The sequence below is a fragment of the Osmerus eperlanus genome, chromosome 4 (assembly GCF_963692335.1).
Source record: "Osmerus eperlanus chromosome 4, fOsmEpe2.1, whole genome shotgun sequence".
Classification (NCBI taxonomy): Eukaryota; Metazoa; Chordata; class Actinopteri; order Osmeriformes; family Osmeridae; genus Osmerus; species Osmerus eperlanus.
The window spans coordinates 18,752,754-18,779,939 of NC_085021.1; the positions used below are offsets into that span (position 1 = coordinate 18,752,754).

A 27,186-nucleotide genomic window follows, 5' to 3' on the forward strand; every position below is an offset into this window, starting at 1 on the left:
CACACCTTTGGACTCATGAATACCAAATGCCAGCTATTTTACATTTCAGTGTAATTGCCCATCTAGAAAACGGAACGATGGGCTGGACCTCCATTATGTCGCCACGACAGCTGAGCTGTACTTTGACCTTAGTGAGTGTGCAGGAAGCTAGGTATATATGCTTGTTTAGTACTTGGGAATATGTAATGGATGCTGTCTTTGATATGTATGCAATGTGTGGAATATCGATGTGAAAGGACCAGCAATAGAACAGTGATAAAGAACATTGGCGTGACCGTGACAGGTAACAACATGGATAATGTAGTCTCATGACAAGATTTAAAGTAATGAGAAAAGAAATGGTTGAGGTCTTGTGTAAACGAAATACTGTTATATACATTTACTCTTTTAAGGTTGTACAATACTTTGATCTGTAAAAAAATAAATGGTGTTTGTAATTTCATGGTTTAAGTTAGCCAGCAAGGAACTTAGTTCTAGTAACCTAAACCTTGTGTGTTTTTTACATATTGTATCTTGTCAGGAGTAAAAGTTTTTTTTTAAAACAATTTTTCAATTAATTTTATGTCTGTTTAAGGGAAAGAACATAATTGGTTGTCAGATACTGAGGTATGTGCTACCATCATTTGAATCTTGATCTGGGCTGGAAATTGTTTAACCCTTGTGTTCTCCTCGGGTCGTTCTGACCCATCAGTCATTGTGACCCACCGTCGTATTGCGACAACTTTACCGCATACAAAAACAAAGTGAAGCATTTTCTTTTAACCGTCGGGCTGTCTCAGACCCCCCACATTGCGAAGGTTAAAAGAAAAGTATTTTTATTTGTTTTTGTATTGGGTAAAATTGGGTAAACACAATGATGGTTCGTTATGAACCTTTGGGTCATGTGACCCGAAGGCAGCACGAGGGTTAATCATTAAACATCACCCAAACTGACCACATGGTCTTTCATACATTATCTTACAAACACCAGCTGCATAAAGTATTTGTTTCACATACAGTCTACGCCGTGGCAGATTAGGTTTTAAGGACATTGGGTAAGGTTATTCTGTGAGATTTGTGTATGAAGACTTTTAATCTGTCTCAATAATATCAATAAGAAGGATATTTATTGTAGTTGACGTCCTTTTTTCTTTTTTTTTGGAAATTGTCGCTCTTTGTGTTCACAAGGATAGTTGATAAAGCAGTCTGGTTATTTGTACAGAATGGGTGTGGTGACATTATTGTCATGTAGGCCATTTCCGTCTTACAGTAAACTTTACATTTGTGATAAAAGGCTGAAAATGTTTGGTAATACGGGCCCCTGCTATCAGGAAAGATAGTTTTAAAGAGTCTATATTACCAGCACAATTCTCACTTTAATTAGTAAAGGCTTATGAATGGATTGCTGTTATTTACGCCATATAACAACCGATTGCTAAAGTCTTTGCCAAATCAATTCACATTGTAAATATGTACAATACTATACACATAAGGTTTAGCAGTTTTAAAGTCAGACATCAAATGTATCATTATGGCTAGTTCTATTTTTGTGCAGAACTACAGCTCAAAACCGTCTTGATTAAAGTGTTGACATGTATGTTTTAGAGATTCCCTCATAAGAAAGGTTCCATAATGAGGTCAGGTATGTCCAGACCCACTGGCAAATCTATATATTGTAAGTTCACCATCCAACCCTATATACTGTTGACTCTTCAGATATTCTGTGGACTTTTACTGTATAACTATTTGCTGTGGAAGTAATCATATTTTCCCCATGTAATCTAATCAGTACAAAGAAGGGAGTATTTAGAGTCCATGAACAAACAACCAGACAACTTTCAGTACAGAGCGGAGGTAAGGTCGCCTGATGGGGCTTGTACACTCAGTTCATCCAACCATGTGAAATCACCAGACTGAGCACAATGCTCTGTGTGTAGGGCAACTCTGCATCAAAACTAGCAACACCAAACATTTATTCCTCCCTCTTTTGTCTAGCACTTGTTCACATGTGAGCTGGATGGTAAGGAGGTGAAGAACCTGAATGACTGTGTGGCCAGGTTGAAAAGGCTGGATGCCAAAGGGCGCCTATGGGGCCAGGAGATGATTCTGGAGGTGCTGGGGGGCTACCTCCAACTCACAGATATTGAGACCAAGGTATTGTGGTGCTGACTCAACTAAGAGAGTAAACTGTCCCCACGGTTGCTTTGTTATGTTCACCAAATGGAGACTTTTGGATGTGCAGTGGCATTGTTTTTTTTGTCTCATGATCTTGTACTCTGTCTCACTCTCTCTATCTCTCTGTCTCTCTGACTTTCTCTCTCTCGCCTCTCTGACTTTCTCTGTCTCTGATTCTGCAGGCAGAATTGGAGTCGATTCCTCTTATCAGCATCCAGCATACCAATGCCGTGTTGGACAGCTGTGCCTATAACTCCCTCCTGACAGTCACTGTGAAGGAACGCAACAGACAGGTATCCCAGGTCTTCATGTTCCAGTGTGAGGAGGTTGGGGTGAGTCACGGTTGACCAAAATCATGTTCTCATTCAATCCGTTTCCAAAGAAAGAGAGATTTCGAAAGAGAGATTTACACTGATACATTACCTTACACTGCAGAAATAGTCCTGAGCAATGTTTCACAACTTTATAGGACTTGATAGGATTTTGTCATGAGGAAGTTGACTTATGGTTTTACAGGCAGAACACATCAGGGTTGACCTAGACAAGGCAGTCAAGAATGGAGGGGCAGACGTTGAACCCCGCAGAGTCCAAAACAACATCAGGTACGATATGGCATTTACGGCATGTGCAATCTGTCCAACGTTGTTTGGTAACAATGTCTTCTAGAAACTTGTAGGATAACAGAAATGGGTTTGCAGACCAACACAACTTGAAGATTCTGTAACTAGAGACAACCTATTTTTCTTTTTCCCAGGAGCGACCTGGAGAACATCATTGGCCAACAGGTTCCTGGTGGTTTCCGCCCACCTGGGCATCCTCCTCCTTTTGATAGGCTGCCAGAGAGAACCCCCCCTCGCCCCGCCCCTCATTGGAACGGCCAGGATTATGACGCAGCAACAGGTCTCTCTCTCTCTCTCTCTCTCTCTCTCTCTCTCTCTCTCTCTCTCTCTCTCTCTCTCTCTCTCTCTCTCTCTCTCTCTCTCTTTCTCTCCCTCTCTCTCTCTCTTACTGAGAACTCCAGTATTTTGTCATTAAAAGCACTGATAGCACTAACTCTCACCTATGTGAGAGTTTCACATTTTGCACGTTTTCATGCAATTAATGAAGTCATCAGACGATTAATTCTAATCAACCCATGCTTACAAAGAAATCCCCATAGATCAAAATAGTCCAGTCATTTTAAGCCAAAATGGGGGTCAACCTAGGACAAATTGCAACAGAATCAAACTCAACTGTTTTTGTATCCTCAAAATGTCCTGAGTAAGGAAAAAAAAGCCCAGAAGAATCCCATTAGGGGAAAGTTTCGAAAAATAACAGAATATAGCCTATTCACATGCCTATTATTTTCTCATGTGAATAGGCTAAACATTTTAACCTTTAGATATCACCATGAAAATTACTGAGTTGATTACTTTCATTAAGACAAACAAAAAATGTATTAAAAGCTTTTAAAAATTCTTTGGTAACATAAGAAAACAATGTATGCGCTAATTTGCATAAATACCACAACATATCTAAACATTGGATATAGCCAGGTGAAAATGTCTTGTAGAATCTTGTTGATATCTTACAGTAAAAGACTATAGAAGCAAACAAATGTCACCATAAGGGGCAGAGATTCAGTCGTTCATTCAAGGTTGACTCAACTGTCAATCAACTGTCACTAAGCTGTCACTCAGGTAAGAAAGATTTCCTTTTGTTTCTCCTACATGGATTATTCAACCTACATTAATAAAACATACCTGGTGATCAACTACAATTTATTGGGAACATCTGGATGTGTGTTGAGCTATGGTATGACTATTATTGGTGAAACGACCCAGCCCCAAACCCCATCTCTGCAATAATAATTAATGAAGGCTGGTTTAATGTACTTCTTCCTGCCTCTATGTATTAATGATCATGGGTAGCCTAAATGGGTTCCATTCAGACCTTAACATTGAGTCTTTTACTGTTTTATGTCAACAAGATTCAACAAGCCACTTCACCTGGCTATACCCAACTTTTAGATCTGTATTTATGCAAATTAGCACATACCTAATCAGATTATGCACTGTTTGCCCATGTTAACAAACAATTTCAAAAAACTTGTAATACATTTTTTGTTTGTCTTGATGTAAGTAATCAACTCAGTAATTTTCATGGTGATATCTAAAGGTTAACATTTTTACCATATTCACGTGAGAAAAAGAATGAATGGGCGTATGAATAGGCTATATTTGGGTCTTTTTCTAAACTTTCCCCTAATGGGATTCTTTTGGGATTTTCCTTACTCAGGACATATTGAGGATACAAAATCAGTTGAGTTTGCTTCTGTTGCAATTTGTCCTACCTTTTTTCATTAAATGACTGGACTAAAATGTACCTATTGAAAAATGGTTTGTATTTATTTTAAGTGTCCTTTCTGTGTGTTTCCAGAGATGATGCCAGCCCCTCCAGCGTACCCCCCTCAGGAGGAGCCTGTCTGTAGCACAGAGGTGTACGGGGGGTCACAGCACAGTCAAGAGGAGCCTTCACTGGCAGACATAAACAGGAATGTTGTCAGTATTGCCTCCTACTTCTACAATTAACACATTTAATAAGATGTTTTCCTGTTTGTTTGATTTCAATAGTACCAGCGTTTTTGTATATGTATCATTACAGTTCCTGTAATGATTTCATTTATGATAAATAATTCATACAGATTTGTTTTACATAACGAAACTATACACCTAATATAAAGTTTGCCAACCATGCTATTTATTTTTGCAGGAAATCTTAAATCACGTGCTTGGTGATGTGGAGTTATTCCTGCAGCAAGTAGTAGCTGCTACAACAAATAATGAAAATAAACAGAAGAAAAAGAAGAATAAGAAAAAAGCTAATAAAAATGGTAGCGTTAAGCTAACTAAACCAGAATCACATAGATTGATCCTGATATTCAATAGGATCAATAGCAATAATTTAATGCTTTGTCATTTCCTACAGCTGACAATTTGCCCCATTGGAAGGAATTGTATTCCTGTCTGCAGAAAATAAAGTATGGATTTAATCTTCTGGTGCGTTACCCTCTCCCTGGTGCACTTACCACAAAATATGAAAATGCACTTTCCAATGCAAATTGTTACTTTATTTTCAGTTGGCCAAATGTGCGATAATACCAGTATGCATGATTATTGCCCCTTAGTTGTATTTTTTTTTTTTTCCCGTTTTCAATCAAGAGACACGTCAGAAAAAAAAACTTCCTACTTGTTTCCATTGTGTTTTCAATATTAGGGGAAAGTGAACGGGTTTATCGACAATCCCACTGCTCCTGACTACGTGCACTTCTTCTTTTCTATCCTGCACACTGTAAGTGTCCAAAACTACAACGTTGCACTTCCTCTGTTGAAAAGCCTTGTCTGTGTTCACTCTGTTTCAGTGTGAAACATACTGTGCAGAGGTCCTGTTCCCTTTAAACACTTCCAGATACCAGTATGTGTGGTTACATTCATGCAGTTCACGATTTAACTTTACTCTGTATTTCAATATACTTTCTCTCTTTTTTTGGACCTATTCCAGTTGATGTCTCCTTACCCTCAAGACCTGCCCCCCACAGTCCTCACCCCCCTGTTGACAGAGCAGGCCCTTTACCTACTCAGCCAGGTGGTTACTCCACAAGAGGACCAGCTCTGGAGGTCCCTGGGAGACAACTGGAACCTCCCCAGGTGCTGCACAGGCTCCCCCAAACCGACACCCAAAATGGCACATATACACACTCCTAGTTCCCCCTATTCCAAGCTGAATACAACATATAAACATGCTTTAATTGATCATGAACCACAACAAACGACAGTTCAGACTGCGACCTACAGTGGACACTTTTGTTACCTTCCCTCCACAATCATCTTCTGATCTTCAGGTCCAAACACCCAGAGGGCCGCATGCTCCCTCCATACGTACCCCAGTTCAGTGATGGTTGGGAGCCTCCTTTGCCACCCCAGAGTCTGCCAATCAGCAGGAGCAACAGCCATCACGCAATGAGAGGAGGGCCCTTAGTGCCAAGGCAGGCTGAAGAGGTGCAGCTGGAACATAGCACACAAAGCCCATAATCTCTCATGACTCAATGGAAAATGTGCTCAAATGTTCTTTTCACTCTAAGAGCCCGTATTGAAGAGACACACTGTTACAGGACTTACTGACAATTAATCGTAGAATGGCAATATAATCCATCAATATCAAAACGTTGAAATGCCTGTATGTAATGTTAACCTCATTATCTCATAGGTAGCATGCTTTCTCAATGTTATATTACCATTATCTCCATAGGCCATGATGAACAATCCATGGGCCCCCCCGCCACCAACCCAGTGAGTTGTAGTAAAACAAAACTGTCATGTTATCATACATGTATACGTTTGAACTGCTTTCACACAAGGTGTCTGTTTCCAAACAGCACAAGGGAGCCGGCTGTCATGATGTGTGTGATATATGACTTCATGGCAAGGAACAACCAGGAGCTGAGTGTCCTGAAAGGAGAAGTGGTCGAGGTGGGTCCGTCACTTAGAAGACTTGTTTTACGAGACACCAAAGTCCTGTGCATTATGTAGCTCACAGTTGGAAGAAGTGTACCTAAATATTATGTAAAAAGTCTGAACAAATTAAGGGTAACTGCTGAGGTAAATCTACTTCTGTACAAATGTGTGTGTGTTTAAAGGTGGTGGACAAGTCCAAGCAGTGGTGGATAATTCGTAATGTCTGCAAGGAAGAAGGTTATGTGCCTCCGAATATTCTGGAGCCTGTGGATGCAGGAAGGCCAGCGGAGGACGACCAGGTGAGAATAAATGACCTAGTCAGAGCTGCAAAGCTTCTAAAAATTATTCTGAATATTCCCCATGCTCTGAGTAAATGGTAGTTTTGCTCTTCTAATGTGAACGAGGCACCTGCTGTAGGGAGGGATGGCAGCAAAATAACCTGTATTGGGCTTCTCAAAGTTTTTCCCTTATTCTTATCTCAGGACATGCACTCACCACCACCCCTCAACATGATATCCAGACCTGCGGATGTCAAAGCCTGGTTGGAGTACAAGGGCTTCTCCAAAATGTAAGGAGTCAAAATCGAACAACATTATTTTCTCGCAGTTTTCTTGTTTAAAAGGAGCCCATGAAGTTATCAGTGTCCGTGTCATCGCATAAAATGGCTGTGTTGTGTGTGGTTAGAACGGTGCGCAGCCTGGGAGTTCTGACTGGGCAGCTGCTCCTGGGGATGTCCAGGGATGACATCAGGATGGCGTGCCCAGAGGAGGGAGGCAGGGTCTTCTTCCAACTCCAGAGCATCAAGTCTGCCATCGCGGTAGGTGATCACATACTGGGCACCAAACACAAGACCTGACGTACACAAGACAGGAGTAGTCACAATTTCTTTGATGGCTTAATTTTATTTTATCTTTGCTCTTCCTTTACCTGCAGCTTGCCAGTGAATCTGGGTATGGTCCTTATAATGGTCGCTGAACAGACCAAAACCCTCAAGAATCAGAGCAAGATTTCAACGAGACCAAGAACACGTAGAATCAGTTAGACTTAAGACAAACCACTCTGAAGAATTAAAACATATTTAAACTTTAAATTATTCTTGTTTAGTTCAGTGTTTGTGGATATCAAATTTGATTTTGTTATTAAATTGATATGCTCTATAGGGTGATATCAGTGAAGTGTTGCTTCACCTTCACCTTATCAAGCTTGCTTTATAATCTTAATAAAACCTAGACTGTAACTTCAGTAACTTTACAGAAATATATTTTCAAACTGCCTACTTATGTATCCAGGTTAATATTTTAATGTGACTGTAAATTCAAATTTTCCATATTTATATTTTCATTATAGTTTCCCCTTATTCGTAAGTAATAAGTCTGGGGGGGAAAAAATCTGACATAACCCTGACAATTAAGTACAATTCACTGTGCAAGAAAACACAATTTTTTATCAATAATGATTTGTCTTTATTAAAAAATAAATCTAAACAAGGATCTACCAAAACAAGTCTACTGAACATATTGAAATAAATCTTTACCCTAAATGTTACAACCAAATGAATTACAGATGGTACAGTCAGTATTTGCACAGAGATACACAGAACCTAATGGTTTTCAACTATTTAAACCACATTCTAAATGTCTTCTTCTGTCACTTAAAGCAGAACTAGGAAATGATTCAACATGGTCCCACTTAGCATCTAATGTTAATGTCCAATGTTTTCTAATTTTGTTTCATATTTATTGTTCTTTACTCTTTCTTATTTCCCCACTTGGCCATCTTGTTATTGACAGGAGTCTTCATGAATCTGTTTGACTTCATGTAGGCAGCAATCTTTTCCAAAGCCTGTTAAACAAGTCAAGTAATAGTTCCAGTCGTGATCAACAAAAGAAGCACTATGTTCTGATAACATGGTGACGTGGGGATCTTTTTTTGAGACGGGACTGACCTCAAAACGGTCCAGGAAGTCAGTGAGTTTCTTGAAGTCATCCAGGCACTTGGGATCAAGCATGCGGTGCTGATCCAACAGCTCATACATGATGAAGTCCACAAATGTGATCTGGGAGAGGAGGTCAGTTCACAGCTCAAAATGATATGGAAACGGTCATCTCTTTCGATATTCAAAAATACTCAAATATCCACCTTGTCACCGACAAACCACTTCCAATCCCCCAGAAAGGCTGAGAACTGCTTCAGTGTGCCAGGCAGCCTCTCCATGTACCCTGGTTTGATCTTGTCCTGAAAGCAAGAACCAGGGGGGGTCAGATGGCTGAGCGGTTAGGGAATCGGGTTATTAATAAGAAGGTTGCCGGTTCGTTTCCTGGCCGTGAAAAATGACGATGTGTCCTTGGGCAAGGCACTTCACCCTACTTGCCTCGGGGGGAATATCCCTTTACTTACTGTAAGCCGCTCTGGATAAGAGCGTCTGCTAAATGACTAAATGTAAACCACAGCTTTATTAAAATATATGATGTCCACATGTTTCAGTTATGTATAATCACTCAAATGAGCCATACACTCACAAAGTCAGTGTAGCACATCATCACAAAGCCATTGCGGAAATCCATCGATTGATTCTCCAAGATGTCCACCCGAATCCTCTCATCTTCTGTCTCTCCACCTATTAGATGAGAAAACGTAACTCCATTTAACTTGATGGACAAACACTTAGTTGAGGTCTCTAAAAATGTGTTCAATACACTTACAGAGGTTATGCTTGCGTGCAATGTATCTCATAATGGCATTGCTCTGGACAATCTTTCTGTCTCCATCCTCCAGGTAAGGCAGCTTGAGTTCAAAAGGGTTTTAGTTGGTTGGGTTCAATGCAGCATATTTTATTTTATTGTAGGTATGCAGTACTTACATTCGGAAAGTCCATTACAAGTTTGGGTTTTTCATCAAACCAACAACTTTTGTCATAATTTGGGGCTGTGCAAAAAACAAAACAAAAGCAAAGATATCAGTTATTAAACCACTTGCACATATTTAAATCAAACTGTATTTCTGCCCCACCCCCATCAATCACCCCCTGAGCTATACCTGAGTATTGTTGAGATAAAGTATAGGAACTCGTATAGGTTAGGAACTTTTAATTAGGTTACCTTTATTTATTAGAGATTTAGATAGGCTGCTACGGATGGCCAAGAGGAGCAGGATCAAAGAATTCCAATGTACCTGAACTTGTTACAAATGGCAATAAACTTGAACTGTATTCAATGTCTTACACAGCCCCTCACAGATATAGTAGTAATTCTAACTCACGAGATCTTTCCACCTTTCCTTATTGGGAAATGGCGATTATTGATATTGTGATGGGGTAGAGTTAAAGGTACCTCCCATGCTACATTAATTACCTTCACCACAATGGTAGAACTTGTCCTCGTACTTAATCCCAGTGTACTCCAAAAGAAGGCGGATTGGCTGGGCAAGCTGTTAACAGACATTGAATACTCAATGAAATAATAAATATTTAATTATGTTTATAGGAATTTTAATGCAAGTTTAATGCATACAAATATTCTGAACTTTATTTTATATATGGAACAGTGAAAGAGCACACGCTGTCGATGGTTTGCAGTTACATAACCTTTTCATTTGGTAATGATTTTTGAATTCCATCGACGGAAACGAATCAGGATCATGTAATAACAGTGCCATAAATAGTTCAATATAATGCAGTTTGCACAAGGCAAAAAATATATATGAATTTCAGGAAATTCATATACACCCCCGCCACAATATGGATAGGTCGTTGCTTAGATTCTGGTCCTAACACAAGATTCTTACCCCACGAATGTCCCAGTATGCCAGTTTCATCGCCATTAAATTAGTGTTAACAACTCGCTAAAGCAGTAGAAGGATTTCGTAGTCAGTCAGACACACTCGGAGTCAGTGAGTGAACCAGTTTTCTGCCACGGCGTAGGCGTTATATAAAAACAGCCTATCAAGAAAGACCATGTGGGAGTGGTGTGTAGACTATCATGTGAGTGGGATATCAATTGAAACCAGACTTTTATATTCTGCAACAGGTGTCCTCTAATTTTTTGCGGATATATTTTTGTGCTACGGTAGCAAAAAATGTGAATGCTTTGCAACAAATTTTTGGAAAAATTACCAGACCTGATAATATAAATGATATATATATAGCGAGTTGTTAACGAGTTAGCGAGTTGTTAACACTAATTTAATGGCGATGAAACTGTATATATATATATATATCATTTATATTATCAGGGCTGGTAATTTTTCCAAAAAGATTTGGTTGGGCCCACCAAAATTTTGTTGCAAAGCATTCACATTTTTTGCTACCGTAGCACAAAAATATATCCGCAAACCCAAAAACCTTATATTCACTCAGGTGCCTTCCTAAGAATGGGCTTCTGGTATTGTAATGGGCATGTGTGAATATTAGTTATTAAAGCTCTGTGCTCAGTTGTGTACTTTCCAGCTTTTTAAAGTAGGGCTGTTAAAATGCACTTGTGCTGAACTTCCTCTTGGCTATGATTGGGAGGAGGCTATGTGATGGAAACAGAGGCAGCAGACAATGTCCCCTCTGTTTGGTCCACAGAGACATATTCAGCTCCTGTCTCATGATGACACTAGAGCCTATTCAGAAAAAAAATTCTGGACATGTTTCCCAAAATATCATCCTCTCTAATTTCCATCAAATGAACATCAAATGGATGTTCTAGTCTAATTGCTCACTCTCATTAACAGATCCCTTTAGAGCCATGTCTACCTCCCCTTGGAACTAATAACCCATTAAACTGCCTGAAGATATGTGAATATCTGGATGGGTGGTGCATCTTGCATGTGTCTCTTTCCTCGTCCTGGATGGCAGATCTTTATGCAAGCAGAAGCTTAATCCACTTAATTTACATTTTACTGTCAAGAAAAAAAGATAGCTGTCAAGAAATCCCCCCATTAAAATACATATATTAAATTAAAAAATATACATTACATTTTTTTATATACCATGTGCAAGAATGATGTAGGAAAAGAAAGAGTTAACAAATGTATTTGAGGTTTGTGGACCATAAGCAATAATAGCTGAAGTGTCAAGTTAATATCCAGGTCACGACCTATGATACAGGGTTTTAGCACGATCTGTTTGTCTCAGGAAACAAATAAACAAGTGGATCATGGAACATAAAATATATCAGCTGAAATATGCGATCACAGTTTAGGAAAACATATGCATCACCAGCACAATAAAATGTGCTTGAATTCTTCCCACTGTACTGAACATTGATCACTCCTCAGAAGGGGAGTAGACAGACTTCATAGAGAATGCAAACTACATGCAAAGATGGTGGTTATAACAGTTGACTATACACCGCTATAAATTAGGCCATGCCACAATAGCAGCAGGAACACTGTAAAGAAACATACAATAAATGCCTTTATGCCACCGAGGGAGAACACCATAAAGACTAGCAGAAAGAGGAACACAAATGACAGCAGAATATGTTGCCTTGCTCACACAGGTATTTCTTGAAGCCAGAGAAGCAGTTGTGGTATCTGGAAAAATACTGCCGTAATAGATCTCTTAGTGAAATAACTATGATTTAATATGGTACAGTATGTTCCAGACCTTCACATAGGAATGGATGATGTATTTTGTCCACAACATTGGTTGACAAAAAAATGCTATATAAAGAATGTGTTCACTCAAATAAATATGGATAAATAGACAAAACCACAGGAAACACTTAAAAGTAAGAATTCCATCAATCATCTGAAATATTTTACAAACACTTGGTAGGGAAAACTTCAACAGCAGGTACATTTGAGAAAATACAACAGACACGACTTCATAACCCACAAACCATCATAACTGCCTGCCAAATGTTTCCTTTCAAATGTAAAACATTCCCTAACCAGTCCAAACTCTGGGTGTGATATGAGTTGTGTTGAGAGATTTCAGCAGGTAGGAAGTCCTCACTTCTCCCCCTGAGCTGGCCCCATGCACAGGCTGCTCTCCTCCTCAATGGTCTCCAGCTCATCGGTGCGTATGGCCTGGGTGATCAGGTTGAGTTCCTCACACATGGTCTCATGGCGGTACGCCAAACGGATGTCAGGGACGTTGCTGCGCCTGATGTCGTTACCTTCCTGTCCTTCCTTGAGGTAGTGAGGGCCCAGCCAATAGCTCTTTACCTGAAGAGAAGGAGGGCTTTCATTGTTTATCTGTGCTCTGTTGCAAACCGAATTTTCCCCCAGTGGGACAATAAAGAAACTGAACTGAACTGACACTTTATGTACGTTTCAGGGCTCCAGTGGACTATTGTGATGCATTTCCAGGGAAACAAACGTAGATAATGGACATCCTAGATAGTAATCAAGTACCTTATGAGAGAAACCGCTCATCAGGACACTGTTTCTGGCCAGCTCGCACATGTCACAGGAGCTCAGCTTCCACACCTGGGCAGCTATGCTGTACTCCTCCATCAGTGGCTCCTGCGACGCATCACAGAGAGAGACACGCTTTATACCCACACCACAGCTGTGGTTACTGTGCACACCAGAATTTCCTTCGGGATCAACAAAGCGAATTAAATGTTCCATGATTGAATGACACACAGGCATTGAATCAGCAGAAGGAGTCACTGGGATATGTTGAGCAATGAATCAATTTGCGGTCACTAACCTTGGTGAAGTGGAACTGCAGGGGGTCGTCCGTGGACAGGGACACCACGAGACCCCTGGACAGGTACTCAGGCAGGGGGTTACGGTGGTAGCTGAGAAACAGGCTGTTGTTGCTGAGGGGAGACATGGCGATGCCGATCTGAGCCAGGTAGTACAGGTACTGGAGCACTGGGGCCTGGAGAGAAGGAGGAGGCAGAGATTAGCGTTGGTATCAACTAGGTTTGCATTCATCCTTGCATCACCCCTCAGGGCTTCAAGTCAAATTGGGATCCTTGGGATGTGTGACTTTGGATAAAAGTCTTGGTTAGATGAATAAAATGTAAGTAAAAATCTCCATGAGAAATCTGCCCAGAGACAGAAGAACCAAATCGATTCCCACAGGAACAGTGTTTCTTTGTCAGATCCCTTCCATGTGCTGTGTGAGACAGCAGATGTGTGCTTGTGAAGGAAGCTACGGTAGATGCTAGAACACAGACCTTCCTGAGCAGCAGCCCATGGGAGATGTTCTCAGACAGCATGAAGCCAGAGACCAGGTGGTGGATAGGCCCCGCCTCCCCGCAATGTGGACGCAGCACGAGCGTGTTGAAGCCTCGCTGCCTGGAATCAAAGAGAGGTGAGAGATACGCCACCTAGCCTGCTCAACTGGTAGCACCTCCAGTGACCTGGAGAAGCTTGACGTAAACATTTTTAGTATTCAGTACATTTTGGTGAAACTTGCATGGAATCGTACAGTTTTAGCTGACCCTAATCACAAGTAGGTTTGGTATTACGCTTCACTTTAGACTTCAGACATACCACTGTGAGGAGGTTTTGTCCTTTGACTGGCATTGTCTGCTCCCATACCTCCACAGACGGGAGAAATGCTGCCATTACCAATGCCTTCATGCCCTCTAGTGGTTCAGTATGAGTTTGGGTTTACCTCACAATTCAACCTCACAGTCGAGACTTGAGGGCTGAAGTAGGCCAAAATAATCAGTCAGGTTAAAAGTTGAACTGAAGTTGAGGACACATACCTGCGGAGGTGGTTTAGCACAGTCATGTTCGCATACATGTAGTAGAGGTAATACGCGTATGGAGGGTTGTACTCGTTGGTCCAGTTGCCTGGAAGAGGGCTGTCCAGGTTGAAAATATGATGTTCAGGTTTGGACTCGTCATCAACACTGTCAAAGCCCACCACCTGAAGACAAACAGTTTGTTCAGTGTTGTACATGCATGGTGCTCCCACACAAAGTCCATAATGCCCATTGTGGATGATCAAATTCAGAGGCACCAAGTCCTTACGTGTTGAAGGAAGAGGTGGAGCTCTGGGTGGCTTCCGGGGTTGATTGTGACCTCGAACAAAGGCATAAATATGTTCTCCAGCATCTCCTGGAAGTTGGACAGCTGCTTCTTGGCATGGTAGACATCACTGTAAAAAAGAAAATCAGTTGATTAAGAATAGGAATGTGTTTGGATCTGTTCAAGTTGCATATTTCAAGGGAAATTGGAAAAAATGTGACTTACAAGAGTCTGGGCACCTGCACAAGCCAGCGTACATTGTCAGAGTACACTCCGTGCTTGACAGCCCACTCAGCCAGTTTATCCCACTCGTCCCTGGAGCGACCGTAGATGGACAGACGTAGCTCTACGTTCTGGTACTTACTCTCCTCCAGGTCAGCCATCACCTCCTTAGATGCAGAGGTCAACACCAGTCAGCAGGGGGCGCAAGTACAACAGAAATATAATGCACACACTTAGTGGACACTTTAATCCAAAGCGATGTATTGGGGGGGGGGAATCTAAAATTGGGGCATCAAATAGGCAAATACTTCCTCTGAGGTATGCCCATCCCCAAGTCAAAATTACCCTGTGTCATGCTCACGTCAAGTATCACTGAGACAGAAAGCAAAGTGAGTGTTCTTAGTTACATTTAGTCATTTAGCAGACACTCTTATCCAGAGCGACTTACAGTAAGTACAGGGTTATTCCCCCCTAGGCAAGTAGGGTGAAGTGCCTTTCCCAAGGAAACAACGTCATGTGGCACGGCCAGGAATCGAGTCAGCAACCTTCTGATTAATAGCCCGATTCCCTAACCGCTCAGCCATCTGACCCCATCTGACCCCCCACATCACCTTGATAATGTGTCCAAAGTATTTCCCCTCAACGTGGTTGTCAGTCTTGATGAATATCTCTCTCAGGATCGACTCGCCGATGGGGTTGTATTTAGCGTTGAACTTGTCAAAACGATGAAAAGTGTTGCGATCCTGCAGAAAGAATGGGGACATTTGTCACCCTAAGACAGTTCATCTTCCTAACCGATGAATGTTTCTGGCAAGTTGTCGAGTCAAAAAGGGATCTGTCTTCAAGGAGGAATCGCAATGAAGAAGCTCTCTTCGAGCATCCTTCACTTCCCAATCTCCTTGAGCTCCACTCTTAGATGTCTCACAATCTTCTCCATGTCAGATATTTAATCATCCACTTACCGCATGCATGTCCAGTGTGTCCACGCTCAGATCGAAAGCTGTGAGGTTCATGCACTCAAACACCTCCATCAGTGTCTGGCCGATGCCTCTCTCCACATGGACGATCTCCCCGGGATACTTCTTCATGGCTCTCTTGATGAAGCGCAGCAGGTGTTTCTGATTCATGCAGGACGAGGCATGGATGTGTGTGTCCACCTGCACAAGGAGTCCGAAATACAGACACGCTGTCAGACCTGGATTTGAGGTCCCTTGAACCTCACTGTAAGTGCATTCCATAGTTAGTCTGTGACGGGAAACCCACCTTGCGGATGTTGTAGAAGTCTCGGTGGGGGACTTTCTTCTGGGCTGCCAGCTCCTTCATCTCGTTAAGCAGGATGTGCATCTGGAACTTGGAGCTCAGGTACTGTAGCCGGCGGTAGCAAAAGGACTTTCTGAGGTTAGCAAACACAGACACTGTGTCAGATTCAGTGGTCCATGTTTACTTCTCCACAGGCACTAACAGGGTGGCAGGCTAAACCAGTTGTGAGGCTTCCTCTACTCACACTGGTCCGTTGATAATGAGGGCCATCATGACATTCATGTCAGCAATGTACTCTTGGAGGTCCGGATAGGGCAGATCCAACTCTGTGCTTCTGAATGACACAAACACAGCACATATCTGCAACCAGCAACACTTCAGGCTGTCCTTAGGGACCTTTGCATAACATCAATAAATGTCAAATCATAAAATGACTGTACAATGATACAGTGGATGCATCCAGTTGTATTTGTAGAAGACATTAGGTGTGAGGTGAAATTTAAGTGCAGCTTCTTACTTGTCCATGGTGTTCTTCTTGGTGTACAGATGCACCACACCATTCACCATCTTGCAGCCGTAACCCATGTCATGCGGCATGCTGGCCGGGTCTTGGTTCTCATAGGGATGTGTTTCTGAGACAGGTGGGTGCACTGTGGCGTCTTGGGAGGGAAAGACAGAACGTTACGTGATGGTATTGGATGGAAGTGAGAATACAAAAAAAACATGCTGCCAACAAATGTGTCAATGTCCAAAGTGTTAAAAAAAAATATTTAAATCAGTGTTACTTATTATTTTTTTTTATCTACATAATGACTGACAGGCAGTGTGTGAACTCACAGCGAGTGCCGAGAGTATTTTTGGAGAGGTGTGTTTGAGTGTGTGTGTGTGTGTGTGTGAGTGTATACCAGCAGTGACAGAGGTCTCATGGATCTCATCGTAGATGCCCATGTCCAGGGGTCTCTCGCTCATCTCCTGGAGGTAGCGGGCGGTGGTCTTACAGAAGCTCTGCATGGACAGGCCAATGTACTTCTCCCTTATGAAGAGAGCCTTCACCACACACTTGGCTGCATCCAGCAAGTCTGTAAAAGGCACCTGGAGAGAGGGGGGAAAAGAAAGATGATTAATTCAGTTTGTCGCCAGATAGCATGTGATTACTCATTCAAAAAGGGATTCTATAGGTTTTCACAGCCTTAAAGTGGAAACAGAAGATTGTGTAAGTGATTTCTTGGGGAGGACTAAATGTCACCAACCCCACATTGTTCCTCCCCTGAGATGGTGACTCGCTGGTATTCTCGTTCTGGAACAAGCTCTCTCTCGCTGGGGTAGTGATCCGTGGGAGATTGGTTCTGTTCCTTCAAGAATCTGGCAAACACAAAAATAATTCAACTTTAGGAGTCTTTAATATGCAGGGCCCAGAATTTATGAAGGCCGTAGCAAAGGATGAAAATGTTGTTGCTCAGTTGGGATACGTTACTGACTCTAAATCTGCAGCGCTGTCCGTCTTCATGAACTCCTGTTTGGCTCTGAGTAGGATATCAGGCTCAAACCTTGAAGATTACAATAAGGAGTTGAAGAATAAGGAGTTCTCGTTTCTCCATTTATCAGTTCATCCATCCATTCATTCAACCATCCATCCTTCCATCCCATCCAGTCCTTCTCCTTCCTGCATCCATGCTTCCCTCCATCTGACCCCTCCCCAGGGTCTCTTACTTGACATCCTGGCTGATCTGTCTCTCCAGGCGCTGGCGTCTCTCCTCCAGCTGCTCGATGGGGCTGTCCTCGGGGAACTCATAGGGGGCGCTGCGCATGTCACTCTCTGCCAGGCTGTGGGAGAACAGCTCCTAAACACACACACAAAAAAGGACGCTCCTTCTGAAATAACTGGGGCATACTTGTGTGCCAGTATCGTAAACACCAGTCAGGCAAACAGATCAACTTGATCTGTACTGCTCCCTCACCTCAGCTATCTCCTTGTACTTCCCGTCCATGGAGGTGCGCAGGTCAATGGGATGTTTGAGCGCCACGGGTATTCCTGGTAAGGAATGCTGGGATGTCAGGAGATGCCGCACGCTACGAGGGTCTACTGCAGAGAGAACCATGGGAACAGAGAGAGGAAGGAGGGAAAGGCGAGAGAATGGGACGAATGAGAAATAATAAACATCTTCAGGACATAATTGAGGCCATAAACTCAAGACCATAATGCTGATTATCCTCGTCCAATTTCTTCTCTATTTGCATTCCAGCCATCTGTGTCACACTTGCTGACAGAGGGAGTGGTCATCAGTGAGGCCCAGTTAACTTGGCTCAATGAGAGACTTTTTCAGGAGGATTTCTTATTCTGTCAGCCTACCCAAGTAAGAGTCTAGCCCACAGACGACAGATGCCTGTTGTTCCTCAGTCTAACAGTCAGTTTACAGAGCCCTTCACCAACACACACAGCCCTGGAACACACACACACACACACACATTCTTGGAACACACACACAGTCCTAGACTAACATAAAGTCCTGGACCAACACACTGTGCTAGAGGCCTGAGCTCAGCCACTCTGTGTGTCTTCAGACACAAAGGACCATTCAGGTCAAGGAGCAATCAGCACACACACACACAGGCGGTAAATACCCTCCATTGTTGACTCTAAAATACTATATTTTGATTGTCTATTAATGAAGCCAAGTGGAGAAGGAGATGGAAAACAAAATAGCCCCCTTGAAAACACTGGAGGTGGGTCATTTCTAGAGGTCAGGAAGGCCAAGTATCATGCTGAAGATGGTTACATGAATACAAAGTAGCTGAGAGCAATTCGGCTATGCACCAGACAGCTGGAACGGGAACATCTTCAATTTCCCAAGAGTATATTTGGAGGTCTGTATGTACTGTATCTCTGTATGATGATATTAATCTGGCTTCAGGAAACTCTTGCCTACCTTTGAAATATTCATTATCCTCTTGAATATTTCATCCTCAGCTTCCAGCCCTTGTGTGATAGAATGTCTGTAGGTCTACTGCACACCTGTGTGCTAAACGCACACACAGGCACGCACACACATACACAAACACACGCACACACACACCGTGCATCAAGCACTCACAGTGCTTACACCACCTACAATCTAGGCTCATTGAGCATAATTTGTGTGTACCATCTCAAAATAACACATTGGGAAGTCAATGTTTTATTAACAGTTTCCTTCGATTATATTAACTATACTCTGTCTGCGATTCCTCCACTGTAAGACCAAGTAGAGCCTTAGATGGGTCAATTAGTACGACATAGATGGCTGCATTGGAACATACGAGGCCCCTGTGGTGGAACAGACAGAGAGAGACACTGTGGGGAACCTGCTCAGGAAGTGATGGCCTAATCACCGGCCTGACTACACCTCCTGCCTAACACTGCTTGATCAACACCTCCTCCGCAACACACAATGTTGCGTGATTTGCAATGCAGCAAGCAGTCTTGTAAATGTGCAGGCGAAGGGCCAGGCAAAAGCATAGCAGATGAAGAGTAGGCACTGTGAAACTGGGGCAGAAACAGCTCTATTGATGCTATTTAAGAGCAGTTTTTATACTTGAAATGAGAGGTATTTGGTGCCTCACCAGTTTCTGACAATAGAACAGTGCTTTCAAAACCCTAACCGACTCTCGTCTACTTAACGACAAAGAGACCATGTTCGTACGGAGGACAGGCTCCGCATACGGAAGTGCTGTACTTTAGGAGGCGAGAATAGGAGAGACTCATTGTTACTGTTCCAGTAATAACCAGAAATTCCAGTCGGTACAGTTTTGAGCTGACCTCAAACCAGCACAGACAGGGGACAGGAAGAGGCCCTCTTATATTTCCAGTCTGTCAGAGGACGTGCACAAGCTGAGAAACATAAACCAAAAAACCTTCCTACACAGTGAAAGAAAGCTTAATTTTTTTTTATTTTTTTTTTAGAATTTTTTGTTTTCATGGATACACCCATCAACACCAGGTTTTTAACGGCATTTTGAATCGCGGGCTAACGTCTGTGTCGACCACGATGACGTGGGTACTTCCACAGAGACTGCGCATTGGAGGGTATAACGCCAAGCGTGCTGGCAGTGGTGGTCAGTGGGCTGTGGTGAGGCTTGGCTTGGCGGGCAGAATGTGACCAGCAGCAAAGACAGCCGAGCCCACCAGGCCCTGAGCTTATCCCCTAATGGATGCTATATTTGGATCAGCAGCATCCATGTTTATGTAACCACCCAGACCCTCAATGAAGGAAAAATCACTACAAGAAAAAACCTAACCAAAGTGTGTTTTCCATTATGGGATGGCATACGTTAGGGACATTGGGACTGAGGGATCCCACTGGAATGGCTCTCCAGATACTTGCTGTTGACACGGCACTATAATATTCTGTCCTGTCCTGTCCTGTTGTTGAAACCTAGACCCAGGTAAAATTATTTAAATTGGCTAATTCACTTCAACTCCATGCATATTTCAGCAGGAATACACAGGATGGTGGCGTACAATCTCCAGTTCTCCACCCGCTGAGGCAAATGGGGTCTCAACAGTCTACAGGGATGTGTCAAGTGGAGAACTCATTTGATAGAGATGATGAGGAGAGCAGGGTGAAGGGTCAAGAGACTTCCTGTGGAATAAAGTCCCTCAGCTCTCTTTCTCTCTCTCTTTCCAACTTTTCTCTCTTTTCCATTAAAACCGAGTTGCACATAGACAGTTTTCCTTGTTTCCTTGCAATCCTACTTGTCGGATACATAACACTGCAGGGTATTTAGATATTTAGATAAACACTTTGTCAGAAACTGCCTTAGAATTATATTTGTGTACTGCATGTCAGTACCATAGCCAGAATTGTGTTTTTGGAGTGTCCCATCTTAAAATGAGAAGGCCACTGAGAAAAAAGACTTTAAACAATTCCTTAATTTTTTATTGTAAGCCATCAGAAATCTTGGGGGGCCGGAGGTGTAAATGGCCAGGCTCGTGGCTCGTGGCTATGAAGCTGCTGAATGAAACCCTCGTTGACTGTCTTCTTTTAGAACTGAAATAACTGCTGCTCTACACTATTATTTCCCTTCAAGAATGACTGTTTTAGACAATACACACACACACGCACAGCACAACACAATCTAATTAAAACCTGTCGGATCACTATGCAGTGTGAGCAGTGATGGGAATAATTAAAAAATGACACAAGCACACACACACACACACACATACACACACACACACACACAGTCAAACTGCACTCAGCAGTTCTCTCATCCACCCCACTGGTGTTAGCACTTGCAGTATTGATTACCCTTTTATTGTGTGCAACTGCATCTCTTTGCAGTCCAAGACAATGCACAGCTGCTTCCATGATCTATCCATTCATACTCACTCTCCTCAACACAATACAGACAGCATTGCCCTGAAGGGACTTACACAAGCCAGTGGCAACAACATGAGTGGAGGGGTGGACAATGGGAGGTTACAGGAGAGACTGTTTTGTTTGTGCGGGATCCTGACAATACTATCCTGACAATAAAAACTCTGCCCTGCCAGAGAGACGGAACATGCCAAACAGCCTGGGATGGCGTCTGTTTACCTTTAGCAAACCGGATGATGGGAAGGAGAGAGGGGAGGGTTGGAGCAGCAGAGAGACTGAGAGACAGAAACAAGGATGGGGCAACAGAGAGAGACACACATGCATGTACTATCAAAATAACAACACTGACGCACGCACGCACACTCTCACACACGCATAGTCGCACATACATACAACGCCCCCTTATATCTCTCTTTCTGTCATAATACATACACAAAGCTGGTCCAGCAGATCCATCCTCTCCCCCTCATCCCAGTCTCAGACCCCCCCTGTGTCTCCTCTGGTTCTGGCCAGCTGTCGTTGCATTAGCAGGCTCTGCAGCTGATCCTTCTCATTTAAATGCCTGTGACATCGATCTGGGACGTACCACATGGTGCAGAGGGGCAGGGGTGACCAACACTCATCCCCAGCGTAGCTCGCGTTTGTTATTGCTTACATCACCCCCCGCCTATCAGACGCCCTCTCTACATGCTTTTTCTCTCAGGGGAGTGCTTATGAAAGTGCGTGTGAGGGAAGGACAGAAAGAAAGAGAGAGAAAGATAGAGTGAGAGAGAGAGAGAGAGAGAGAGAGAGAGAGAGAGAGAGAGAGAGAGAGAGAGAGAGAGAGAGAGAGAGAGAGAGAGAGAGAGCGAAAGAGAGAGAGAGAGAGAGAGAGAGAGAGAGAGAGAGGGAGGAAGAAGAGAGATGAGGTTTGCTTTGTTAGGGGTATGTATGCTATGCCACTGTCTGTTATGCAGTTATAGGAACTGGTTGGAGGAGGAGATGCTTATTTAGTATGAACCAAAAAACACATTTGAGATCTTAGTGTGCTTAGCACTATCCAGTATGGAATAAATGGATTATGGTTGGTATGGTCAGCTGGTAGCAGTGGAACAGTTATAATTGACATGATTGCTGACATTACAATGTGCTTGTGGATTGGGGCCTGAATACTGTCCATGTGATTCAGTTGAAACCCATCCAAACCTCTTCTGTGTCCACACAGGCATTTGAGAAGGCTGTGGACAATATCAGTACAGAGTCTTATCAATGAGACAAATGATGGATTGTGACCAGTGACGAGGTCAAGAGGATAACAGCGTTTCTTACATAAAGGCTGTGTTGCTAGGTAGCTACAGTAGAAGAGTGGACTTTTTTCAGCGGCCAGCCTTTGGTGGGTCAGGTATTCAGTTTGTGAGACGAGTGGACTGTTTGATTCCCCCCTTACTGCAGTGATTGATAGTCTGACAGACAATAGTTTCTAGAGCAGTAAGTAAGGCAAGAATCTTGGTAGTCACTTTTCAATTCACTCCATACGTACACTTCTAAGCTTTCCTTACAGGAAAGCTTACATACCTTGCAGTCCTCTTAGTCAACTATGCCTGAGTAAAAAAGAAACTGATTTGGCGTATTGTGAAAGAGCACAGCAATTTCTGCCCAATATTCAGTTACAAAAACCCAGAGGGACTAAAGTTTTTACAGGCAATCAAATTCTAACAAGCAACCCAGCTGTTAACAAAATTGCCACTCAAGGGCAAACAGTCGTGCCAGCTGAAAAGCCTCACGGAACAATTTCATCTTTCGTCAGCAGGCAATCAAGACATGTAAAATCTTCCTAGTCAACTAATCACCTCCCTGCGGTTCAACCACAATATCTGCAAACATGATGTCGCTGACTAAGCTCAAACCTGATTCAGTCTGATTGCATTTGTGTCTTTCAAACTCCCCCTAGAGGGCAAAAGTGTGTATTACAGACAGAAATTGGAATTACCAACCATCCATTCCAGCACATCACACTACATAACACTACATCACAATGCATCATACCCAACATCAACAAGTCAAACACAAAAAATCTTTTGTACAAATATAACTAAACAACTTCTGAAAACCAGCCAAAAATATTGAGAAGTATGAAAGGACTCAAGGATTGATCCGACCAGACATCTGGTCCTTTTCTCTGTGTTGTTTTCAAATGATAAATCCCAGAACTGTTCTTGTACTGTAATTGTGCGAATAAGTGAGAAGAATATGGAGAAACTGCAGAGACAGCTCCGGGTCAGGGCTCCCTATCTGTAACCCTCACCACCCCTCTATCAACCCTTGGGAGATTGCATTGCAGGACAAGGCCCCACCTACAAGGCAAGAGTCCACAGTTCATCACCCACATCATTTACATTAGCCTGACAGAGATTACAAAGCAGGGCAGAGGCCATGGAGGGGGTCCTAGATGAGGGTCTTGTATACATTCATGTGGATATCTGAGCTGATAAGGGGTGAGTAAAGTCAATCATTACAGTCAATCATTCCATCCAATAGCAGCGGTAACATGTAAAGATTACATATCGTAGGGTCATAATGGTCACAGATGGAAAATATATTGATGCAATGTATAATCATGGGTAATATGTACCCATGATTATTTGGATGACACTTATGCGGCCTCATCACAGAGCATACTGAAATCGATGTATACCAGTCCTCTACAACCGGTCTTCTAGCCAGCCAACGAAGAAGCTTCTTCCATCCCATTGTAAAGATACGTTCATAGAGTTCTGCTACATGCACCAACTCCAGCCATTTGTTGCTAAGTGGTGTGTGGGCGTAGAGAACAATGTTTTATCCCACGGTTCCTGCACACCCAGGGTCCTTTGCTCCTACCTCTGCTTATTCAGGAGTTGTCTGCGGAATTACACACACCCTGCAGCTGCTGTTAGAGGATGGACGACAAGCACACATTGTCAAATGTTTGTCAGGAAGAAAGTAAGATGAATTCTCATTGTCTGAGAAACGTGCCGTGTTCCAGCCTGGTCGCCTTACTGCCTTTTCATCTGATCTAATCAATCAATCCAAGAGAGGAGTCTGGATGGCAACCAGACACAGGCTGACGCTAATTTTGAATTAAGCAAATGGGATGGTTGTTTGAACACCACGTAACAATGCTTCCTGTATTGATTATACACCCATTAACATCGATGTATATGAATGTTCTTGGTTACACTGATGATGATGATAAGAGTGAGTCATCTGAATGTCCCAGTCTGTAATTATTTAGCTTTCACAAACAGAGACGCTGTGTCCTATCAGTGTGTTCCGCTGTATTGCCAGGATAATAGCCTACGGGGATGAGTCTGGCATCAGACTCTTCCTCTCTCTCTATCCCTCTCTATATCTCTCTTTGTATCTTTCTCTATCTGCCTCTCTGTATCTCTCTCTCATTATCTCTCTCCCTCTCTGGCTCCCTCTTTCTGTATCTCTCTCCCTCTCTGTATCTTTCTTCCTTTCTTTCTCTTTCCCTCTCTGTCTCTCTCTTTCTGTATCTCACTCTCTCTTTATTTATCTCTCTCCCTCTCTTTATGCATCTCTGTAACTCTCTCTTTTTCCATCTCTCTGTCTCTTTCAGAGGTCTCCAGACCAAACACCTGAACCCTTGTGACACCATACTGTAATGACTCAGATTGGAGCTCAAAATGAGCTCCATAGACCTTCACATATTAGCCAATATCCAATATGTAATATGTGGCTAAACTGTGATAAATGAATGTATCCTATCAGCTCAATTGTATTTTGAGTATTTATTTTACAGAAACACTCTTCTGTGTCTTTGTGTTGGGGTGTTGACAAAAAAAAGCACACAGTATTTGATCCAGTGGTATCCAGTTTGATCCAGTGTTGACTGTTTGAGTGTCCCACCATCCCCACAGGGTACAACAAATCCTAATGTGTACCTGTGTGGGCTTCAATGATGATAAACGACTTTTTAATTATGCATTATGTAATCATTATATAATCGTAATGTGACTAATGTGTTAAAGGGTTTGACAAGCTGATAGGTTGAATGATGTCATTCATTTACATATTGGGGTGTGTCTGGAACTGCGGGGTACCACCCCCCCTCCTCCCAGCAGTAGCACGCACCCAATCATTCTTTAGCTACTGTACAACCGTCAATCATTTGCATGTCAATAGCATAAAACACTTATTTTTCAAAGAAGAAAACTGTCTTGTAAATGTGCTCGCTTTGATTAGATGCGTTTATCTTTTCGCAGTTTTTCTGGATGATGAAAAGAGGTGCTGTGTTTCTGTCCTGTTGGTTCCAAAGGGTTGTTGGTGTGGCCACATCAGAGACACAAGACAAGGTTCTGATCCTCTAATTCAGTAAAGGATCAGAGGATAAGAAAACCACTGATGTAGTAATAAGGCTCTGGCATATTTCACACAGAAGCTGGCTTCAGCTCCATCGTGACATTTCACATTACAACCAGACTCGAGGGAGGTCGAGCGAAACATTCAGTTTCTGTTTAATGTTGAGCATGAAAAGCTCTGCAGGTTAAAATAAAAAAACGAACAAACAACAACCTATGAGGAATTTGGAGCAAATCATTTTGGGAAATGACAAAAAGCCAGCACAAGGTTGATCCTTTGAATAACAGTGGCTCAAATGGAAAACAAAATCATCACTGAAAGCTTTTGATTAGAGCTTTTGAATTTCTTTTAATCAACAGGTTCTACTCTACTCTAACTACTCTTGAATAAATGTACTAATTTTACATTTAGTCATTTAGCAGACGCTCTTATCCAGAGTGACTTACAGTAAGTACAGGGACATTCCCCCGAGGCAAGTAGGGTGAAGTGCCTTGCCCAAGGACACAACGTCATTTTCGCATAGCCGGGAATTGAACCGGCAACCTTCTGATTAATAGCTCAGCCATCTGACTCCCAAACTACTCACTCAAACTAATACACAAAAATGTGTATGCACCATAGCTTCTGCTACACTGACTCAGTCTTCAGAGACAACATAAAAAAATATTCCCAAATACATCACAAAACATTGTACCCCTTGAACTCTCATGCAGCAACATCTGTCACTGAGCCCTAGTCAGTTCATCCTCCAGTTTCACTGCATCAGTATGTACGATGCAAACTCACAGATGAGCTCACAGCACCAGGCTTCTCCACTTACCTGGGCTGGCTGTGTACTGCAGGCTTCCCCTCTTCCTGAAAGGGGATTGGGGCTTGGCTTTGGCCCCAGTCCCAGAGGGCAGGTTGGAGGACATCTCTCTCAGTCTGTGTTCCTGTGAGGAGCTGTGAGCTGAAGCTGCAGATGGAGCGTGAAAGAGACACGAAGTGAGCAAGGAGCAGAGGGAGAGCGAGCAGGAGGGAGAGCAAGCAGGAGAGAGAGAGAGTGAGTGAGAGCGAGAGTGAGAGAAAATAGCGAAGAAAGACACAGATGCGTACAGCTAAGGGGGGGTTGATCGCAGTCTGAGATTTGTGTCAGGCGATATGTGTGTGTGTGTAAGAAGGGGAGGGTTATTCCAGCGTTGTTAGTCCAGCGTGGGGATGCTGCCTGCTAAGCATCCCTGCTATCTCGTGCTGCAGTGAGACAGGCTCCGCCCCCGTGCCTCTCTCTCAGCCCTGGCTGCTGTGTTGACAGAGGCTGGAGGCGTGAAAACACAGCTCGGCTTCCTCCTGTCAGATTACACACACGTGCACGCACAGACCTTTAGTCTGACCTGTTGCCCTGGCAACTCCAAACCCAGGTGGGAAAAATGCCAGCAGAGCGGTCGTGAAAACCCCAA

General features: G+C 42.9%; 3 protein-coding genes across 4 annotated transcripts; 1 reads left to right on the forward strand and 2 right to left on the reverse strand.

Moving 5' to 3' along the window:
• Window positions 1–44: 44 nt before the first annotated feature.
• On the forward strand, window positions 45–7,955 carry eps8l3b (EPS8 signaling adaptor L3b). Its single transcript, XM_062460534.1, has 20 exons — window positions 45–283; window positions 575–606; window positions 1,585–1,654; window positions 1,769–1,833; window positions 1,975–2,133; window positions 2,337–2,486; window positions 2,671–2,756; window positions 2,909–3,054; window positions 4,573–4,694; window positions 4,906–5,026; window positions 5,122–5,192; window positions 5,410–5,484; window positions 5,695–5,840; window positions 6,035–6,191; window positions 6,442–6,482; window positions 6,569–6,662; window positions 6,830–6,946; window positions 7,130–7,215; window positions 7,332–7,464; window positions 7,581–7,955. Exons 1-20 carry the CDS (start codon window positions 190–192, stop codon window positions 7,620–7,622), a joined length of 2,007 nt encoding a protein of 668 aa, XP_062316518.1. The 5' UTR covers window positions 45–189; the 3' UTR covers window positions 7,623–7,955.
• Window positions 7,956–8,086: 131 nt separating this feature from the next.
• LOC134019237 (glutathione S-transferase Mu 3-like) lies at window positions 8,087–10,568 on the reverse strand. The gene is made up of 8 exons (XM_062459922.1): window positions 10,431–10,568; window positions 9,998–10,073; window positions 9,508–9,572; window positions 9,350–9,431; window positions 9,167–9,264; window positions 8,787–8,882; window positions 8,593–8,703; window positions 8,087–8,489 (listed from the first exon to the last, which is right to left on the reverse strand). Exons 1-8 carry the CDS (start codon window positions 10,464–10,466, stop codon window positions 8,394–8,396), a joined length of 660 nt encoding a protein of 219 aa, XP_062315906.1. The 5' UTR covers window positions 10,467–10,568; the 3' UTR covers window positions 8,087–8,393.
• Window positions 10,569–11,645: 1,077 nt separating this feature from the next.
• ampd2b (adenosine monophosphate deaminase 2b) lies at window positions 11,646–26,990 on the reverse strand. 2 transcript variants are annotated; one of them, XM_062459923.1, is made up of 18 exons: window positions 26,571–26,990; window positions 18,008–18,132; window positions 17,760–17,890; window positions 17,528–17,596; window positions 17,300–17,411; window positions 16,955–17,141; window positions 16,567–16,708; window positions 16,294–16,383; window positions 16,053–16,182; window positions 15,752–15,946; window positions 15,401–15,532; window positions 14,793–14,956; window positions 14,571–14,697; window positions 14,303–14,466; window positions 13,766–13,886; window positions 13,291–13,464; window positions 12,990–13,100; window positions 11,646–12,800 (listed from the first exon to the last, which is right to left on the reverse strand). In XM_062459923.1, the coding sequence occupies exons 1-18, from the start codon at window positions 26,662–26,664 to the stop codon at window positions 12,585–12,587; spliced, it is 2,484 nt and encodes an 827-aa protein (XP_062315907.1). In that variant the 5' UTR covers window positions 26,665–26,990; the 3' UTR covers window positions 11,646–12,584. The 2 variants fall into 2 exon arrangements, with proteins under 2 accessions (XP_062315907.1, XP_062315908.1); XM_062459924.1 differs by lacking the exon at window positions 26,571–26,990 and adding an exon at window positions 21,839–21,959.
• Between the last annotated feature and the right edge of the window lie 196 nt (window positions 26,991–27,186).

Bases quoted from the DNA above. Each gene is read 5' to 3' on its own strand.
- LOC134019237 (XM_062459922.1), bottom strand. From the start codon at position 10,466: ATGGCGATGAAACTGGCATACTGGGACATTCGTGGG. The intron at 9,265-9,349 runs GTAAGTGTATTG...CTCATCTAATAG, and splicing joins TGCACGCAAGCATAACCTCT to GTGGAGAGACAGAAGATGAG. The intron at 8,883-9,166 runs GTGAGTGTATGG...TCTTGCTTTCAG, and splicing joins TGATGTGCTACACTGACTTT to GACAAGATCAAACCAGGGTA.
- eps8l3b (XM_062460534.1), top strand. From the start codon at position 190: ATGCTGTCTTTGATATGTATGCAATGTGTGGAATATCGATGTGAAAGG. The intron at 5,027-5,121 runs GTAGCGTTAAGC...CATTTCCTACAG, and splicing joins GAAAAAAGCTAATAAAAATG to CTGACAATTTGCCCCATTGG. The intron at 6,663-6,829 runs GTGGGTCCGTCA...GTGTGTTTAAAG, and splicing joins TGAAAGGAGAAGTGGTCGAG to GTGGTGGACAAGTCCAAGCA.
- ampd2b (XM_062459923.1), bottom strand. From the start codon at position 26,664: ATGTCCTCCAACCTGCCCTCTGGGACTGGGGCCAAAGCCAAGCCCCAA. The intron at 15,533-15,751 runs GTAAGTGGATGA...TTCTTTCTGCAG, and splicing joins ACACACTGGACATGCATGCG to GATCGCAACACTTTTCATCG. The intron at 14,957-15,400 runs GTGATGTGGGGG...TCTGCATCTAAG, and splicing joins ACTTTGGACACATTATCAAG to GAGGTGATGGCTGACCTGGA.